The following is a 16,849-nucleotide window of genomic DNA, read 5'->3' as shown; positions in this document are numbered from 1 at the left end:
CAATATGTACATTTAAAATACCATGTTATTTTCTTATCATGTGCACAAAACTCTTTCATTAGGTCATTAGTGCTAAAAAGCTTTCGATGTCAAAATGACACTTGTAGGTTTAAATATATAAAATAAAGTATATAAACAGTGTCTTGTCATAGATAGATAGATAACATACAAACACATTAACTGTCTATCTGCAGGTTTTTTCTGTCAGTAGTATTACAAATATTAACTGTGCTGCAAACATTTAAGTTTGTGTTTGTACATTTTCAGTAATGCATGCCGTATTTGGGTCATTTTCATTCCATATATTATGGGGTTGGACCAACAAGAAACTCCATACCCAAGATATTGCGCAAAGCTTGATTTCCCTGACCACTGCAGTAGGGAGCACACATACTGTAATATCGAACAGCTGAAATACAATCAAGATAACCAGGGCTATTAAATGGGGCAGGCACGTCTGCATGAATTTAACACACTGTGTCTTTGAATGTAAAGATGCTCTGATAATGTGAAAATATGAAATTATTATAATGACAGCTTGTGAAACATGAAAAACTATTAGAACATATGAATACACATTGTTTAAAGTGATAGCAGTGCAAAAAAGTTTTACAACATCCCAGTTTAAACAATAAAGCATGTCATTTTGTTTGTACACATGAGTAGTCATGCTGTTAGTGCAGTTCCAACTGATGTCTCTAGTAAGGAGAAGAGCCAAGTGAAAACAAGCAATTTTACCACCTTCTGGTGCATCATAATATAGTGATATTCCAAAGACTTGCAAATGTCTATATATCGGTCATATGCCATAATTGTTAGGCATGTAAATTCACAAAAAGCATAAGAATAAATTATATACTTTTGAGACATGCAGCCGATATATGAAATAATGTGAGAATTAGAAAAAAGATCAGCAAGGACCTTAGGATAGAAAGCAGAAGCCTCACATATTTCATTTACATACAAATTGCATGAGCAGAAACATAGGCTCATGAAGTGTTTTACCAAGAATGACTGTAAAAATTAGTGTTGTATTTACGAACAAAGTTACTATATAGATAACCAGACCAAAGGAAAAGTAAATGTGTTTGTTTGTTCTTGTATCATTCATCCCATGTAAGAAGAAAATGAACTCTCCAAAGGTATTTTCCATTATTCCTCAGTACATTTTGATGTCAAGATATCAAGCTGTCACCAAAACAGCTTTTAAAGAAAAAATCTTAAAAAAAAAAAAAAGAAAAGCAAAAGTAAAAATGATCTGAATGCCTTGGAAACACTACAAAAGTACAAAGTTCAATGCCTAGTCTCATACACATAAATATATATATGTATTCATTAAGTGTGTCATGTGATGCTTACCAATTATGTAATTCAGTCAGGACCACTTGAGTCAAAATAAAGACAATTCTTTGACGTATATTTAAATTTTTTATTTGCAAGCTTATAAAATTACATTTGGCGGTATGGCTCTGTTCTGAATTCCCCATACTTTTCATGAGCTCCATGAAAGCTAGTCAGGGAACAGCAGCAGCTTCATGGGGGACAATCTCCCATTTAACTGGGAAAGCAGCAAGACAAAATCCCCCATTTAGAACAGAGCCTGCATCAGTGACAACAGAATGACACTGATTAAGTTAAACACAAAGTTTCAAGGAGGAGCTAGGGGAGGAGGTGGGTTGCAGCAATGCAGAGGAAACAGCCAAGCAGACAGACTGAAAAAAGCATTTAAATAGGGCATTTAGATAAGACAGTAACTGATAGGGATTATGCTGATGATCCAAGAAATCACTTGTTTCACAGTGTAAACTAATCATTTTGCAGTAATGGTTTTCCATAAGTATATTAAGATATATTATTATCTTTCAGGAGTTTCTCCTTTTATTTTTTACTTTCTAAGCAACTTTTAAAACATTACTTCTGAACCAGCTAACTGCAAAAAGGAAATATATTTCATTCAGGAACATCTGTACTTCTGAGAATTATAGTATATTTATATACTATTGATATAAATATAATACTATATATTTCTATATATATATATTAGCTATGACGCAAAGCTTTACGTCTCTGCCGGTATATTTTAACAAACCCTTGTCTTATCTGTGTTAGTTTAAATCCATATATTATTGGGTTTAAGAGAGGAGGCACAACAAGATATTCAATTCCCAAGATGTTGTGTAGAGCTTGCATTCCCTGGATTTTGCCATAACGTGCATACATGACATCAAAGAGCAGGGAAATAGCAAAGTTTGTGACTGCTATTAAATGAGGAAGGCATGTCTGCATGAATTTTGCCCACTGTGTCTTGGATCTTAAAGAAGCTCTGATAATGCTAATATATGACACAATGACGAATGCAGCTTGAGCTGTATGAGAAACTATTAGAAAATACCCATACACATTGTTCACTGTCACATCTGTGCAAGACAGCTTAACAACTTCCCAGTTAGAACAGTAAATCTTGTCAATGACATTACTACATAACGGAAGTCGGGCAGTCATCAAAACCCCAACAACAGCCTCTAGTATGGAACAGACCCAAGTAATAATCAACAATTTTAAACCTTTCTGAGGTGTCATAATAGAATGATACTCCAAAGGCTTACAAATGGATATGTATCTGTCATATGACATGACTGTTAAACATGTGTATTCACAGAAAATATAAGAATAAATTAAGCAAACTTGTGAGAGGCACCCTATATAGGACATAACATGATATTCTGATAAAAGGTCAACAAGGATTTTTGGATAGAAAGCAGAAGCCCCAAGTATCCCATTAACAAACAAATTGCATACAAACATATACATAGGTTCATGAAGTGTTTTGTCAAGTATGATTGTAATAGCTAATGTCAAATTTAGGGAAAAAGTCATAATATAGATAATTAGACCAAATGCAAAATAAATATATCTGTTTGTCCATGAGTCATTCAGTCCATGAAGCACAAACATGAATTCTCCAGAGGAATTTTCCATCACTTCTTTTCTGTGTATATGAGGACAAAAACACACAGCGAGCTATGAAAAAGTCCTTTAAGCAAACAACAAATCACAATACGAATAATCTGTATGGTTTACAACTGTCTACACAGTTAATCACAGCATGGTCACTGACTGTCTATCCTTTAGTAGGAGTCTCTGATTCTCTAGCTTATATATACACATTTATTTTTATGTTCAGAATTTCCTGTTCACAAATGAGCATGTAGGACATCTCCCTGTAGATTTGTCAAGGGTGATTCCATCTGGGACCACTTTCATCAGTGGGTTTGGCCAATGTCCAACATTTCAAGTTATCCTGGTGATGAGAATATGGTTAAATGAGTTAAATGGCTAAAGTTGTATATAACCGAAGCATCCCTTTTTGGCCCCATTGGTATCGAGATCTATTTTTTTTCGTATTTAATTATCATTTTGATTTAATTAATAACTGTTTTAAAAAAATTGCTTTTTATCCATACATGGATTTTGGACTCATTAGACTAGAGTCTAATCCATGTAGCAGAGATGCGAGAGGGCGCGAGATGATTTCCAGAAACTTTATTTTATTTAATTTTGAAATTATTTATTTATTTATTTATTCTTTTATATGTTAAAAAGGTTGTAATGATGCAAGTATAAATTTAGTATAATTAAAATAAACTGGAAATAAAACTTTCTTTACTCCGATTAATTACGACAGTTAAGTGACACTGTCAATCACAATTTACAGCACAACAACACGTGCTAGATAGACGCACATTTGGTATTTTGTTAAACAGCGGTCGGTCTATTTTGAGATCTAAACTTGATCAAAAATGAACCGGTGGTTATGAAGTTATAATTGTTCCAAGGCGCCAGCCAAAGCTGTTTTGTTTGAGCTCTGTCAGTCTGTAACCAAATCGCAAATGCTCACAAGCTGTTGGAGGAAAACACAGAGAGGAGAAATTGGGGAGGCGGTCTGAAAAGTTGTAGCTCCACACTTATTCCATAGCCTAGCTTTGTGGAGTGTTCTGACTATAGTTGTGCTGTGAATAGCTATCAAATGAGCTGAGTTCTAACATACACCTTTGTTGAAAGTTGTCAGGGAGTAGGGGCGTCTCATTTATCTTATTAGATCTGGGAAGGGAGGAGCATTAAATGCAATATTACTTCAGGAGGTCACCATGTAATCTTACAATACCTGAAGATTACCCTTGTCGATCTGTAGTGTCCACACACAATAAGATAAAAATAACACATACACACAGTGTGTAATGGGACTAAAAAGCTTAGGGAGCAGGGACTAAGATCCTAAAAAGTCTAAACTTGTATGTGACCGAAATATCATTTTTGAGGGCTTTGGTATCAAGTTCTATTTCTTGTATTTATTAAAACAGATTAACAACTGTTTTTAAAAAAAATTGCAGTTTTGGAGATTCCATAGATTGATTATTGTATTCTTCTAATACTTTTCTACAGACATTTCTCGCAAACTACTGTATATGGGTTTCAATTAAAACTGGTAATCTGTTTTTCTGGGAAGCAGTCCTCTCCAGGAGTGTAGCGTAGGCTCAGCTGGCAATCTGAAGTCTTGGATCAGCTGGAGCTTTCTGAAAAAGAATATCAAAGAGATAACATCCATTAGTTTCATCAGGCATGGCCACTTACCTCTCCCTAGCTGCTGAGCAGAGGGGCATGGTCTGTCACAAGGGTAAAGTGCTGCCCTGCCAGGTCGTACCGAAGGTCCTCAATGGGCCACTTGACCGACAGGGCTTCTCTTTCCACTGCGGCGTAGCTTTTCTCGGCGGGGGTCAGTTTCCGGGAGATAAAGAGGACCGGATGCTCTTCCCCATCGAACTCCTGCAAAAGAACGGCTCCTAGCCCCGTTTCGGAAGCGTCCTTTTGTAGCATCTAGTGATCAATATCCGGATTCCGCAGTACTGGCTGGGTGGTGAGAGCCTCCTTGAGCTGGCAGAATGCCCGTTCTGTGCCGTCTGTCCAGTGCACCCGGGCCGGCTGAACTTTTTTGGTTAAATCTGAGATGGGGGCAGCTAAAGAGGAGAAAGTAGGCACAAAACATCTGTAATAGCCCGCCAATCCTAAAACGGCCCGTACCTGTTTCTTTGTAGTGGGTTGGGGGTATTCTCTCATGGCCTGGACCTTTTTCTCTTGGGGCTTCAGCAGCCCGCGACCTATGCAATATCCCAGGTACTGGGCCTCGGACAGGCCCAGGCGGCACTTATGGGGATTTGTCATAAGGCCAGCTGTCCGGATTGCTCCCAGAACCCTTTCCAGATGGAACAGGTGGTCAGACCAGGTGGAGGAGTGGACTACCACATCGTCAAGATAGGTGCAGCGAAAGTGTGGAGGGGACAGAGGACTATGTCCATGAGGCGCTGGAAGGTGGCCAGAGCCCCATGTAGGCCAAAAGGAAGGTGCTGTAAGACCTGCACCACAGTGGGTTCGGGAGCTTCCTCCGTGTCCGGTGCCCGCATTCTCCACCAGTGTAGGGCACTTAGAGAGATGGGACAAGGAAGAACAGGCACAGAAACGGAATTAGAGCAAGCAGTGGCATGGTATTATTTTTCTTTAAGTCTCTAGTGCAGCAGAAATTCATTGATGAAGAGAAAACAAACTAGTTCAGTCCTTTAAGGGGTTGCTTGGGCAGAAATCCAGGCTCGAAACCTAGGCAGGAAAAGAGGAGACGTCAGTAGCAAGGTGAAGCAGTCCTCTCCAGGAGCGTAGCATAGTCTCAACCGGCAATCTGAAGTCTTGGATCAGTTGGAGGTTTTTGAAAAAGAATATCAAAGAGATAACGTCCATTAGTTCCATCAGGCATGCCCCCTTACCTCTCCCTAGCCACTGAGCCTAGCTTACTGCTGTGCTCTCCTCCTGGAGGGTGAATGCTCCAGCAGCACTCCTGATTGGCCTGTCCTTTTTGGCGGGAGTTTCTGCCACCCTACCTCAATCTCACTCCCAGCGGCATTGACCATGGGCCTGAGGTTTAGAAGATCGCGCTCAGCACTGCTGGCCGAGGTGCTGAACTGCCGCCTTTTTCACTCTCTCTTCTTGGCTGCCGATGCAGAGGGCGAAGAGCGGTTTTTCCTCCATGAATTTCCACAACATACATTTATTTTTATGTTCAGAATTTGCTGTTCACAAATGAGCATGTAGGACATCTCCCTGCATATTTGTCATTCGGGACCATTTTAATCAGTGGGTTTAGCCAATGTCCAACTTTTCAGGTTATCTTGGTGACGAGAACATGGGTAAATGAGTAAATGGCTAAACTTGTACAGTATGTGATCGAAGCATATCTTTTGGAATCCTTTTAGTATCGATATCAATTTCTTGTATTTAATTATCATTTTGATTTGATTAACAACTGTTAATATTGCAGTTTTGGGATTCCATGGATTTTGGACTCATTAGACTAGAGTACTTCAAGTCAAGTCAAGAAGCTTTTATTGTCATTTCAACCATAAATAGCTGTTGCAGTACACCATAAAATAAGACAGTGTTTCTCCAGGACCATGGTGTTACATAAAACAAAGACAGAGCTAAGGACTTAGTAAGTAGTCCTAGCCACATAAAATGCATCTGTGCAACCTGGTGCAAACAGTGCAGGACAAGACAAAAACGACAGTGCAGGACAAAAGACAGTGCAAACAAAAAATACAAGACAATACAAAAAGACAATACAAGACAATACTGTATGTTCAAACAATATTGCATGTGCTTAAATACTGGAATGAAGACAATATGATAGCAGCAGTTACATGAGATATTGTAAAGTATTGTGCAAAATAGCAATTTGACTGAAATATGAGACAGCATGTGCAAAGAGCAAAAACAGTGTGCAAAACAGCATGTAAACAGTTTAATGGATATATATTGGAAGAGTGTGGATATGGTGTAGGTCTATGCAGTCCATACAGTTGATGTGTGTGTGTTGTGCTAAGTACAGTTCAGTTCATTTGTTAAGGAGTCTCATGGCTTGTCGAAAGAAACTCTTAAACAGTCTGGTCGTTAGGGTCTAATTGCTTCAGTACCTTTTTCCAGATGGCAGAAGGGTGAACAGTGTGTGAGGGGGTGTGTGGGGTCATCCACAATGCTGTTGGCTTTGCGGATGCAGCGTGTGGTGTAAATGTCCATGAAAGAGGGAAGAGTATCACTGTCTTTTGTCTGTACTGTTTTGTCTGTCTTGTTTGTCTTGTCCAGCATTGTTTGCACCAAGTTGCACAGTTGCACTTTATGTGGCTAAGACTTACATACTAAGTAGCACCATGTCCTGGAGAAAAGTTGGATCTCATCTCATCTCATCTCATCTCATCTCATCTCATCTCATCTCATCTCATTTCACTGTGTACTGCAACAGCTATATATGGTTGAAATGACAAAAAAAGCTTCTTGACTTGACTTGACTTGAAAAGAGACTCCAATGATCTTCTCAGCTGTCCTCACTATCCGCTGCAGGGTCTTGCGATCCGAGATGGTGCAGTTCCCAAACCAAACAGTGATGCAGCTGCTCAGAATTCTCTCAATGGTCCCTCTGTAAAAAGTAGTCAGGATGGGGGGAAGGAGATGTGCCTTTCTCAGCCTTCGTAAGAAGTAGAGACGGTGCTGAGCTTTCTTGGTGATTAGCTAGTGTTAAGTGACCAGGTGAAGTTTTCCGCTAGATGAAATAAATTTGGTGCTCTTGACGATCTCTACAGATGATCCGTCAATGTTCAGCAAAAAGTGGTAGCTCTGTGCTCTTCTGAAAACAACCATCTCTTTGGTTTTATCAACATTCAGAGACAGTCTGTTGGCTCTACACCAGGCAGTTAGCTGTTGCACCTCCTCTCTTTATGCTGACTCATCGTTCTTGCTGATGAAGACCCACCACGGTCGTGTCATTGGCGAACTTGATGATATGATTCGATCTGTACATTGCTGCACAGTTGTGAGTCAGCAAGGTGAATAGCAGTGGGTTGATCAGTGGGTTGTGCTCAATAGCAGTGGGTTGTGCTCAATGTGGTGGTGCAGGAGATGCTGTTCCCGATCCGGACTGACTGAGGTCTCCCAGTCAGGAAGTCCAGGATCCAGTAGCAGAGGGAGGTGTTCAGTCCCAGCAGTCTCAGCTACCCAATCAGGTGCAGAAGGATGCTTGTATTGATTGCTGAACTAAAGTCTATGAACAGTACGTGTCTTTATTGTACAGGTGGGTGAGGGCTCAATGAAGTTCCGTGGCAACGGCATCGTCCGTGAAGCGGTTTAGACAATACGCGACCTGTATGGGGTCCAGTGAGGGTGGGTCTTGATGTGCCTCATGACGAGCTTCTCCAAGCACTTCAAAAAGATGGGTTTGTGTGCGACGGGACGATATTCATTGAGGCAGGACACCGTAGACTTCTTTGGGACGGGGACAATGGTGGTTGTCTTGAGGCATGTAGGAACAACAGCGCTGCTCAGAAAAATGTTGAAGATATCAGTGAAGACATCCGCTAGCTGTTCTGATGGGATGGTCTTCCTTGCCTTCCTTTGCACCTCAAACCGAGCATAGAGTCAATTAGTCCATCACTATCACAGGCAGGTGAAGCTGTCTTGTAGATTGTGATTGCCTGTATGCCCTGCCACAGTTGCCAGGTGTCTACGCTGTACTGGAAGTGTCTGTGGATTGGCCTTTGTTGTTCTTAGGGCCACCCTGTCACCTGTTCTGAAGACTCGGTCTCTAGTCTTAAGCAGTGCATGCGCTTTAGCAGTCATCCACGGCTTCTGGTTGGAGCATGTGTGTGGGTGATGGTCTTGGAGAAGGTCATGTCATCAATGCACTAGCCAATGTAGCTGGTCACTGATGCCATTTACTCCTCCAAGTTGATAGAGTCGCCGTTGGTTGAAGCCACCCTGATGATGTTCCAGTCAGTGCACTGAAAGCAGTACTGAAGAGCAGAGGTGGGTCATCCTGGCCAGGTTTTCACCTGCTTCAGAACCGTTTAAGAGCCTCTGATGAGTGGTTTGTATGCTGGAACTAGTATAACAGAGATGTGGTCTGAGTAGCCGAGGTGGGGGCGGGGCTCTGCACGATACGCGCCAGGAATGTTTGTGTAAACAAGATCCAGTGTGTTTTAACCTCTCGTTGCAACGTCCACATACTGATGGAATTTTGGGAGCACTGACTTGAGATTTGCATGATTGAAATCTCCGGTGATGATAAACAGTCCGTCGGGGTGAACATTCTGCAGATCGCTAATAGCCCCATAGAGCACCCATAGCGCCTCTTTAGCATTAGTGCTGAGGGGAATGTACACTCCGACAATGAAAACCATGGTGACTTCATATGATAAATAAAATGGCCTACACCTAACAGTCACAAACTCCACTAGCGTTGAGCAGTAATTAGAAACAAGCACAAAGATCTTGCAGCATTCCAGGTTGATGTAAACACACACACCACCACTGCGAGACTTACCTTTTTCACATTAGCTCCACACTTGTTGCCATGCTTATTCCATAGCCTAGCTTTGTGGTGTATTCTGACTATAGTTGTGCTGTGAATAGCTATCATGTGAGCTGATTTCTGAGTTCTTAAAGGTAACCAAAGGAATATAACTGATCTAACTTTAAGACTTTAGGAATGTTTTAAGTGGAATTATTATTCCAATGAACAGATGAACTGAAGGTCATAGTGAGGTTAAATGTCTGAAAATTCAAATGTTCTTTTAAGGCCAATTTTAAGTGTATGTGATGTATACAGTTTAGTAACACCAAGGGCTAAACTTGTTGGTGACCGAAGCATCATGTTTGAAGTTCTATTTCTTGCATTCATTAAAACAGATTAACAACTGTTTTTAAAAAAATATTGCAGTTTTGGAGATTCCATAAATTGACAATTGTATTCTTCTAATACTTTTCTAGAGACATTTTTCGCAACCTATATGGGTTTCAATTAACACTGGTAAGTTGTTTTTCTGGGTGTTCAGTAGCAACAGTGTGCTTTATGTGATTAAACACTGTATGCATTTAAAGACACAATAAATTTAAGACATGAAAAAGAAGATAAATATCATCAAACAACATGCAGGTTTTAGCCAGTTTACATAGTTTATCTCTATAACATTGTGACAGACAGACAAAAACATTCATGCCAGTTCTTGAGCACATGAGTGACTGTGTTCTTGGCTAAACTCATTTTATCAACAAAACAGTTTTGAATAAATGAATCAGTGATCATTTCCTCATTATTGTAAGAAAGTAAAAGAAAAATAATTTGGTCTGTGAAATTCGAATGATTTACCTCAGGTGATAAGACAGTAACTGATAGGGATTATGCTGATAATTAAAGAAATCACTTGTTTCACAGTGTAAACTAATCATTTTGCAGTAATGGTTTTCCATAAGTATATTAAGATATATTATTATCTTTCAGGAGTTTCTCCAACATTTAAAACATTACTTCTATCATTAACTTCAAAAGGGAAATATATTTCATTCAGGAACATCTGTACTTCTGAGAAGTATTGTATATTTATATACTATTGATATAAATATAATACTATATATTTCTATATTTTTAATAATTTATAGAATATATAAAATATGTATCGCTTGGAGGGTTTTCCCTGGCCACCACATACATTAGCTATGACGCAAACCTTTACGTCTCTGCCGGTATATTTTAACAAACCCTTGTCTTATCTGTGTTAGTTTAAATCCATATATTATTGGGTTTAGGAGAGGAGGCACAACAAGAAATTCAATACCCAAGATGTTGCGTAGAGCTTGCAGTCCCTGGATTTTGCCATAACGTGCATACATGACATCAAAGAGCAGGGAAATAGTGAAGTTTGTGACTGCTATTAAATGAGGAAGGCATGTCTGCATGAATTTTGCCCACTGTGTCTTGGATCTTAAAGAAGCTCTGATAATGCTAATATATGACACAATGATGAATGCAGCTTGAGATGTATGAGAAACTGTCATAAAATACCCATACACATTGTTCACTGTCACATCTGTGCAAGACAGCTTAACAACTTCCCAGTTAGAACAGTAAAGTTTGTCAATGACATTACTACATAACGGAAGTCGGGCAGTTAACAAAACCCCAACAGCAGCCTCTAGTATGGAACAGACCCAAGTAATAATCAACAATTTTAAACCTTTCTGAGGTGTCATAATAGAATGATACTCCAAAGGCTTACAAATGGATATGTATCTGTCATATGACATGACTGTTAAACATGTGTATTCACAGAAAATATAAGAATAAATTAGGCTAAGTTGTGAGAGGCACCCTATATAGGAGATAACATGATATTTTGATAATAGGTCAGCAAGGATTTTTGGATAGAAAGCAGAAGCCCCAAGTATTCCATTAACAAACAAATTGCATACAAACATATACATAGGTTCATGAAGTGTTTTGTCAAGTATGATTGTAATAGCTAGTGTCAAATTTAGGGAAAAAGTCATAATATAGATAATTAGACCAAATGCAAAATAAATATATCTGTTTGTCCATGTGTCATTCAGTCCATGAAGCACAAACATGAATTCTCCAGAGGAATTTTCCATCACTTCTTTTCTGTGTAGATGAGGACAAAAACACACAGCGAGCTATGAAAAAGTCCTTTAAGCAAACAACAAATCACAATATGAATCCTCTGTATGGTTTACAACTGTCTACACAGTTAATCACAGCATGGTCACTGACTGTCTATCCTTTAGTAGGAGTCTCTGATTCTCTAGCTTATATATACATTTATTTTTATGTTCAGAATTTCCTGTTCACAAATGAGCATGTAGGACATCTCCCTGCAGATTTGTCAAGGGTGATTCCATCTGGGACCACTTTCATCAGTGGGTTTGGCCAATGTCCAACATTTCAAGTTATCCTGGTGATGAGAATATGGTTAAATGAGTTAAATGGTTGTATATATATATATATATATAAAGTTGTATATAAGTTGTATATAACCAAAGCATCACTTTTGGGCCCATTGGTATCGAGATCTATTTTTTTTCGTATTTAATTATCATTTTGATTTAATTAATAACTGTTTTAAAAAAAAATGCTTTTTATCCATACATGGATTTTGGACTCATTAGACTAGAGTCTAATCCATGTAGCAGTTCCCAAAGTGGGGGAGTGGGGGGCGGGGGGTCGTGAGATGATTTCCAGAAACTTTATTTTATTTAATTTTGAAATTATTTATTTATTTATTTATTTATTTATTTATTTATTTATTCTTTTATATGTTAAAAAAGGTTGTAAGGATGCGAGTATAAATTTAGTATAATTAAAATAAACTGGAAATAAAACTTTCTTTACTCTGATTAATTACGACAGTTAAGTGACGGTGTCAATCACAATTTACAGCACAACAACACGTGCTAGATAGACGCACATTTGGTGTTTTATTAAACAGCGGTCGGTCTATTTTGAGATCTAAACTTGATCAAAAATGAAACAGTGGTTATGAAGTTATAATTGTTCCAAGGTGCCAGCCAACGCTGTACGCGTGTTACAGGCAGCTTGTTTGTATTCTGTCTGTAAGCATTTCACAGTTATGGGATGTATTTCATTTTGTCCATAATTTGTTAATAAAATAGCCTGGCTTAGAGATTGTTTTCCTTTTTGTTTGAGCTCTGTCAGTCTGTAACCAAATCGCAAATCCTCACAAGCTGTTGGAGGAAAACACAGAGAGGAGAAATTGGGGTGCCGGTCTGAAAAGTTTGGGAACCCCTGGACTAGACTACCTTTTTTCACATTAGCTCCACACTTGTTGCCATGCTTATTCCATAGCCTAGCTTTGTGGAGTGTTCTGACTATAGCTGTGAATAGCTATCAAATGAGCTGATTTCTGAGTTCTAACATACACCTTTTTTGAAAGCTGTCAGGGAGTAGGGGCGTCTCATTTATCTTATTACATCTGGGAAGGGAGGAGCATTAAATGCAATATTACTTCAGGAGGTCACCATGTAATCTTACAATACCTGAAGCCTACCCTTGTCGATCTGTAGTGTCCACACACAATAAGATAAAAATAACACATACACACAGTGTGTAAAGGGACTAAAAAGCTTAGGGAGCAGGGACTAAGATCCTAAAAAGGCTAAACTTGTACGTGACCGAAATATCATTTTTGAGGGCTTTGGTATCAAGTTCTATTTCTTGTATTTAGTAAAACAGATTAACAACTGTTTTTAAAAAAATATTGCAGTTTTGGAGATTCCATAGATTGATTATTGTATTCTTCTAATACTTTTCTACAGACATTTCTCGCAAACTACTGTATATGGGTTTCAATTAAAACTGGTAATCTGTTTTTCTGGGAAGCAGTCCTCTCCAGGAGTGTAGCGTAGGCTCAGCTGGCAATCTGAAGTCTTGGATCAGCTGGAGCTTTCTGAAAAAGAATATCAAAGAGATAACATCCATTAGTTTCATCAGGCATGGCCACTTACCTCTCCCTAGCTGCTGAGCATAGGGGCAGCCGTCTGTCCACTGCACCTGAGCCGGCTGAACTTTTTTGGTTAAATCTGAGATGGGGCAGCTAAAGAGGAGAAAGTAGGCACAAAACATCTGTAATAGCCCGCCAATCCTAAAAAGGCCCGTACCTGTTTCTTTGTAGTGGGTCGGGGGTATTCTCTCATGGCCTGGACCTTTTTCTCTTGGGGCTTCAGCAGCCCGCGACTTATGCAATATCCCAGGTACTGGGCCTCGGACAGGCCCAGGCGACACTTATGGGGATTTGTCATAAGGCCAGCTGTCCGGATTGCTCCCAGAACCTTTTCCAGATGGAACAGGTGGTCAGACCAGGTGGAGGAGTGGACTACCACATCGTCAAGATAGGTGCAGCGAAAGTGTGGAGGGGTCAGAGGACTATGTCCATGAGGCGCTGGAAGGTGGCCAGAGCCCCATGTAGGCCAAAAGGAAGGTCCTGTAAGACCTGCACCACAGTGGGTTCGGGAGCTTCCCCCGTGTACAGTGCCCGCATTCTCCACCAGTGTAGGGCACTTAGAGAGATGGGACAAGGAAGAACAGGCACAGAAACAGGGTTAGAGCAAGCAGTGGCATGGTATTATGCCACTAGTGTGCCACTAAGTTTCTAGTGCAGCAGAAATTCATTGATAAAGAGAAAACAAACTAGTTCATTCCTTTAAGGGGTTGCTTGGGCAGAAATCCGGGCTCGAAACCTAGGCAGGAGAAGAGGGGACGTCAGTAGCAAGGTGAAGCAGTCCTCTCCAGGAGCGTAGCATACTGTAGTCTCAACCGGCAATCTGAAGTCTTGGATCAGTTGGAGGTTTTTGAAAAAGAATATCAAAGAGATAACGTCCATTAGTTCCATCAGGCATGCCCCCTTACCTCTCCCTAGCCGCTGAGCCTAGCTTACTGCTGTGCTCTCCTCCTGGAGGGTGAATGCTCCAGTGGCACTCCTGATTGGCCTGTGCTTTTTGGCGGGAGTTTCTGCCACCCTGCCTCAATCTCACTCCCAGCGGCATTGACCATGTGCCTGAGGTTTAGAAGATCGAAGAACTGCCGTCTTTTTCACTCTCTCTTCTTGGCTGCCGATGCAGAGGGTGAAGAGCGGTTTTTCCTCCATGAATTTCCACAACATACATTTATTTTTATATTCAGAATTTGCTGTTCACAAATGAGCATGTAGGACATCTCCCTGCAGATTTGTCATTCGGGACCATTTTAATCAGTGGGTTTAGCCAATGTACAACTTTTCAAGTTATCCTGGTGACGAGAACATGGGTAAATGAGTAAATGGCTAAACTTGTATGTGACCAAAGCATATCTTTTGGAATCCTTTTGGTATCGAGATCAATTTCTTGTATTTAATTATCATTTTGATTTGATTAACAACTGTTAATATTGCAGTTTTGGGATTCCATGGATTTTGGACTCATTAGACTAGAGTATTTCAAGTCAAGTCTAGAAGCTTTTATTGTCATTTCAACCATATATAGCTGTTGCAGTACACAGTGAAATGAGATAACTTTTCTCCAGGACATGGTGCTACTTAGTAGGTAAGTCTTAGCCACATAAAGTGCAACTGTGCAACTGTTGCACTTTATGTGACTTGAAAAGAGACTCCAATGATCTTCTCAGCTGTCCTCATTATCCGCTGCCGGGTCTTGCGATCCGAGATGGTGCAGTTCCCAAACCAAACAGTGATGCAGCTGCTCAGAATTCTCTCAATGGTCCCTCTGTAAAAAGTAGTCAGGATGGGGGGAGGGAGATGTGCCTTTCTCAGCCTTTGTAAGAAGTAGAGACGGTGCTGGGCTTTCTTGGTGATTGAGCTGGTGTTAAGTGACCAGGTGAAGTTTTCCGCTAGATGAACAAAAATAAATTTGGTGTTCTTGACGATCTCTACAGATGATCCGTCAATGTTCAGCAGAAAGTGGTAGCTCTGTGCTCTTCTGAAAACAACCATCTCTTTGGTTTTATCAACATTCAGAGACAGCTGTTGCACCTCCTCTCTTTATGCTGACTCATCGTTCTTGCTGATGAGTCCCACCACGGTCGTGTCATTGGCGAACTTGATGATATTATTCGATCTGTACATTGCTGCACAGTCGTGAGTCAGCAAGGTGAATAGCAGTGGGTTGAGCAGTGGGTTGTGCTCAATAGCAGTGAGTTGTGCTCAATGTGGTGGTGCTGGAGATTCTGTTCCCGATCCGTACTGACTGAGGTCTCCCAGTCAGGAAGTCCAGGATCCAGCAGCAGAGGGAGGTGTTCAGTCCCAGCAGTCTCAGCTTCCCAATCAGGTGCAGAAGGATGATTGTATTGATTGCTGAACTAAAGTCTATGAACAGTACATACGTGTCTTATTGTCCAGGTGGGTGAGGGCTCATTGAAGTTCTGTGGCAATGGCATTGTCCGTGGAGCGGTTTAGACAATACGCGACCTGTATGGGGTCCAGTGAGGGTGGTAACTGGGTCTCGATGTGCCTCATGACGAGCTTCTCCAAGCACTTCATAAAGATATGTTTGAGTGCGACGGGACGATATTCATTGAGGCAGGACACCGTAGACTTCTTTGGGACGGGGACAATGGTGGTTGTCTTGAGGCACATAGGAACAACAGCGCTGCTCAGAAAAATGTTGAAGATGTCAGAGAAGACATCCGCTAGCTGTTCAGATGGGATGGTCTTCCTTGCCTTCCTTTGCACCTCAAACCGAGCATAGAGTCAATTAGTGCATCACTTATCACAGGCAGGTGAAGCTGTCTTGTAGATTGTGATTGCCTGTATGCCCTGCCACAGTTTGCAGGTGTCTACGCTGCACTGGAAGTGTCTGTGGATTGGTCTCTAGTCTTCAGCAGTGCATGCGCTTTAGCAGTCATCCACGGCTTCTGATGGAGCATGTGTGTGGGTGATGGTCTTGGAGATGGTCATGTCATCAATGCACTAGCTGATGTAGCTGGTCACTGATGCCATTTACTCCTCCAAGTTGATGGAGTCGCCGTTGCTTGAAGCCACCCTGATGATGTTCCAGTCAGTGCACTGAAAGCAGTACTGAAGAGCAGAGGTGGGTCCTCCTGGCCAGGTTTTCACCTGCTTCAGAACCGTTTAAGAGCGTCTGATGAGTGGTTTGTATGCTGGAACTAGTATAACAGAGATGTGGTCTGAGTAGCCGAGGTGGGGGCGGGGCTCTGCACGACACGTGCCGGGAATGTTTGTGTAAACAAGATCCAGTGTGTTTTCCCCTCTTGTTGCAACGTCCACATACTGATGGAATTTATCGAGCACTGACTTGAGATGGATGGATGGATGATTGAAATCTCCGGTGATGATAAACAGTCCGTCAGGGTGAACATTCTGCAGATCGCTAATAGCCCCATAGAGCACCCATAGCGCCTCTTTAGCATTAGTGCTGAGGGGAATGTACACTC

At 40.8% G+C, this 16,849-nt stretch overlaps 2 protein-coding genes and 1 pseudogene across 2 annotated transcripts; all 3 read right to left on the bottom strand.

Annotated features, from left to right (window-relative positions):
• Positions 1-222: 222 nt before the first annotated feature.
• LOC132858548 (olfactory receptor 8B3-like) lies at positions 223-1,153 on the bottom strand (annotated as a pseudogene).
• Positions 1,154-2,040: 887 nt separating this feature from the next.
• LOC132858431 (olfactory receptor 4E2-like) lies at positions 2,041-2,979 on the bottom strand. Its single transcript, XM_060888766.1, has one exon. It carries the CDS (start codon positions 2,977-2,979, stop codon positions 2,041-2,043), a length of 939 nt encoding a protein of 312 aa, XP_060744749.1.
• Positions 2,980-10,581: 7,602 nt separating this feature from the next.
• Positions 10,582-11,520, bottom strand: LOC132858397 (olfactory receptor 4E2-like). The gene has a single exon (XM_060888718.1). The coding sequence runs from the start codon at positions 11,518-11,520 to the stop codon at positions 10,582-10,584; it is 939 nt and encodes a 312-aa protein (XP_060744701.1).
• Positions 11,521-16,849: the final 5,329 nt, after the last annotated feature.

Source organism: Tachysurus vachellii, chromosome 15 (assembly GCF_030014155.1).
Source record: "Tachysurus vachellii isolate PV-2020 chromosome 15, HZAU_Pvac_v1, whole genome shotgun sequence".
In the NCBI taxonomy this organism is placed as follows: domain Eukaryota; kingdom Metazoa; phylum Chordata; class Actinopteri; order Siluriformes; family Bagridae; genus Tachysurus; species Tachysurus vachellii.
This window is presented reverse-complemented; position numbering and strand designations above follow the sequence as displayed.